The sequence below is a fragment of the Chaetura pelagica genome, unplaced genomic scaffold, assembly GCF_000747805.2.
Source record: "Chaetura pelagica isolate M959 unplaced genomic scaffold, ChaPel_1.0 scaffold194, whole genome shotgun sequence".
NCBI classification, from domain to species: Eukaryota; Metazoa; Chordata; class Aves; order Apodiformes; family Apodidae; genus Chaetura; species Chaetura pelagica.
The window spans coordinates 316694-320024 of NW_009952877.1; the positions used below are offsets into that span (position 1 = coordinate 316694).

Below are 3331 nucleotides of genomic sequence, written 5' to 3' on the forward strand. Positions count from 1 at the left end.
CCGTTGTTGGACTGTCTCAAGTAGATCCCTATCCCTCTTGAACTGAGAAGCCCAGAACCGGACACAATACTCCAGATGTCGTCTCACTAGGGCAGAGGAGGAGGAGAAACCTCTCTTGACCTGCAGGACACACTCTTCTTAATGCATCCCAGGATACCATTTGCCTTCTTGGCCACAAGGGGTCATTGCTGTCCCATGGATAACTTGTTGGCCACAAGGACTCCAAGGCTTTTCTCCACAGAGCTTCTTTCTGTCAGGTCAGGTCCTAAGCTATATCAGTGCGTGTTGTTTTTCCTTCCCAGGTACAGGACTCTGCATTTGCTCTTGTTAAACCTCATTAGGTTCCTCTTTGCCCAGCTCTCCAGTCGGTCCAAATCTTGTTAAATGGCCACACAGCCTTCCCATGAATCAGCCAATCCTCCCAGTTTCATATAATCAGCAAGCTTGCTGAGGATACACTCGTTTATTCCAACTGTATGGAAATTGGCCCTGAAAATAAATATTTAGGAAATGGACTTGAACATCCAGAACTTCAGAAGATGTGCCAGATCTAGACCCAGTTTTGTGAATGGCTTTGATTTTCTCTTTGGATGAACCCAGACATAATTTGGAGATGATACTGATATTTGAATGCTCTCTAGTTTGAATATGCTGAATATATGCTTGTCTTCTTGCTAAAGAAATAAATAAATAATTATTAATTTGCCATTTTTTCCCTGTTTTACTATCAAGATGGTGAGATGCCATTTTACTGCAATCTGCTGATTCATAAGATGCATGGAAGCCCTCCTTCCTTAAGCAGAAATTGCCATAATGGTTGCATTGTTAATTTTTTTCTGTGAAGTTAATTTTGGTCAGGTTCTTCTTCCTTATCCAAAAGGCATTACCCCTGCAAGCCTTGGTCCTCCCTGTTTTACTGGGGCATTGCACAAGTCTGTTTAATCCCACTTCCTCCCACTGCAACTGAGTCTGACCACAGTCCTGGAGCATCACATCTGAGAACTGCTTAGATCAAAGCTCTCCACTCACCAGTGGGTTTTGGTCATTAACCTTTTGTTTATGTACCTGCTGTGCCATAGAGACACATCTAAGATACTTTCTTGCTGAACAACAGCAGGCGTTTAAACGGAGCAATATGTTTTATGACTGTGGGCATGGTTACTACACATGCCGTTCAACTCTTTTCTTTTTACGTTAGGATCTTGAACATCACTAATGCCTTACAGATAATCCATTAACATCAGTGTCTCTTAAGTGGCTAGCCATACCATTATTTATAAACTAGGGATACCTTCCTACTGCTGTGGTTACCAATCCCTTCATTTCCCAAGCATATAATTATGTGTTATTATCAGCTGTGGACCATTTTACATTGCTACAAATTTTTTAATCTGGAATAATCCACATGTGTGTGACACAAAAAACAGATTAATATTGCTATTGCACTTACTGCAGTGTGTGAGCTGATCTTGTTAGACACAAAATGCAGCCAGAAATCTGCCTCACCTCTCAAGCTAATTTTAGTCTCTCCCTCTCTTCTCTCTAGCTGTGTGTGTAGAAGATCACTGGCAGCCTGACAACGTTCCAGTAACCTGTGCTATGCACAGAGCGGGATGTACTTACTAACCATCTACTTGAATGGCATGGGTTAACTGAGCCTGTGGGATTGTGCTTACCTAAACAAAAACACTGCAGTGAGGTGAAAAATAATGAATGGGTGGAGATGATCAGCCCATGCATTCCAGCTAGTGCAGTCCAGGCAGCAATGACAGCCTGAAGGTTGCAGCAGCATCGGGATCTGCATTACAAGTGCACAGATCTTGCAGTCTGGAGTGATTTTTACGTGGAGCTGTTCTTCATCTGCTCAGCCATGGCCAGTAACCAGGCCAGCCTGCAGGATGATCAGGGCAGGCACTGCAAGTTCTTGTCGTATATGTTCTACCAGGCAGTAAGAGATCACAAGCCTGTGTGGGTGCTGGAAGACATGAGGACTATGGAGTATTTTTACTGGGAGGAAAATACCAGCCTAAGAACCTACTCACCTTCAGAAGCCCTCCTCTATGCAGTGGTGCATAATCACCTGCCTTATGCTCAGTATCTGCTGTCTCATTTTCCAGAGGAGGCTCTCAAGGTGCCTGGGGAACACTTCTGCTATTGCCCATCCTCTGCTCCTCACTTAGCCATGGCAGTCACATATGACAGGAGAGATATCTTGGGACTGATCATCAAAATTGCACACAAGCTCCCCAGCTTGAACTCTTATATCAATAGGACTGGCTGCTTTCACCTGGAAGATGGGAAAACTCCCCTGCACCTTGCCTGCGAACTGCTGAGGTCAGAGACAGTCCTCATCCTCCTTGGGAATGGTGCTTCTCCCAGGATAGAGGACAGTAAAGGGCTTACCCCACTGGATGTCATCCTGGAGCAGATGTGGGACTCCAAAGTCAATGTGGCATCAAAGAAGCTCTGCCTCGACTACCTCTTGCTCTTCATGCCCAACCCACAGTTTAAGATGCGGAAAGTTCTGCAGGAGCATCCAGTCCACTGGACAGCTTTGCTGGGGGAAGACAAATTCAACAGCCTTGTGGGGAACACACCTGCTTCTTTATATCTGCAAGCTATGCAAACTATTCTCCAGACTCTTCCCCCATGCCACTTTCCTAATAGCATCCAGGAACTACCTATACCTCAGGCACTAAAGCCCTTACCATTCTATGGCAAAAAGCTACCAACAAAAAATGTGGTAAATGTTTTTCCTTGACTTTATTTGTGGGTCTTGGATTTTCAAAGGCAGCTTAGGGCAGCTGGTCATTCACCACCCTCTGCATTTTAGTGTGGTTTTAGTATTTAACCTATAAGGCTATGCTGGAAAATCCAGTATTTTGTGACAAGATTTTAAATGTCTTTTCTAATTGATTGCAGGCACAGCACTTTTAAAGGCAAAAGCCTTCTTTGTGTTCTGTTTTGTTGTGCATGTGAAGTGTTAACTGTAGTCAAGACTGCATTATGTTCGGTTTCTTAGCTGTCAGCTGGTATCAGTGTATCTGAATTCCCAATATGATAACTGTATTCTCTGTGATGTGCCTCGGTAAAAAGGAACTACAACTATGTGCCCTGTGGGATTTTCAAACGGTGTAAGTAAGGGACTGTGTTCTTTGAGAACTGGGAGAAATACCATCCCATACCAACAGGGTTCGAATGTCAGGTTTCCTTTCTAAAAATGATCCAGCATCATCTAGTAATAAGCAAAAAAAAAAGTCTATGGTTGATGCTGAAAGGACACAGAAGTATCCTGCAGCTCTGCAGGATACTTGATTTTACTGAGTTACTT

At 43.7% G+C, this 3331-nt stretch overlaps 1 protein-coding gene across 1 annotated transcript; it reads left to right on the top strand.

The window, feature by feature from the left end:
* The first annotated feature begins 1870 nt into the window (after positions 1-1870).
* Positions 1871-2761, top strand: LOC104386645 (ankyrin repeat domain-containing protein 9-like). Its single transcript, XM_009995274.1, has one exon. The coding sequence runs from the start codon at positions 1871-1873 to the stop codon at positions 2759-2761; it is 891 nt and encodes a 296-aa protein (XP_009993576.1).
* The last annotated feature ends 570 nt before the right edge of the window (positions 2762-3331 follow it).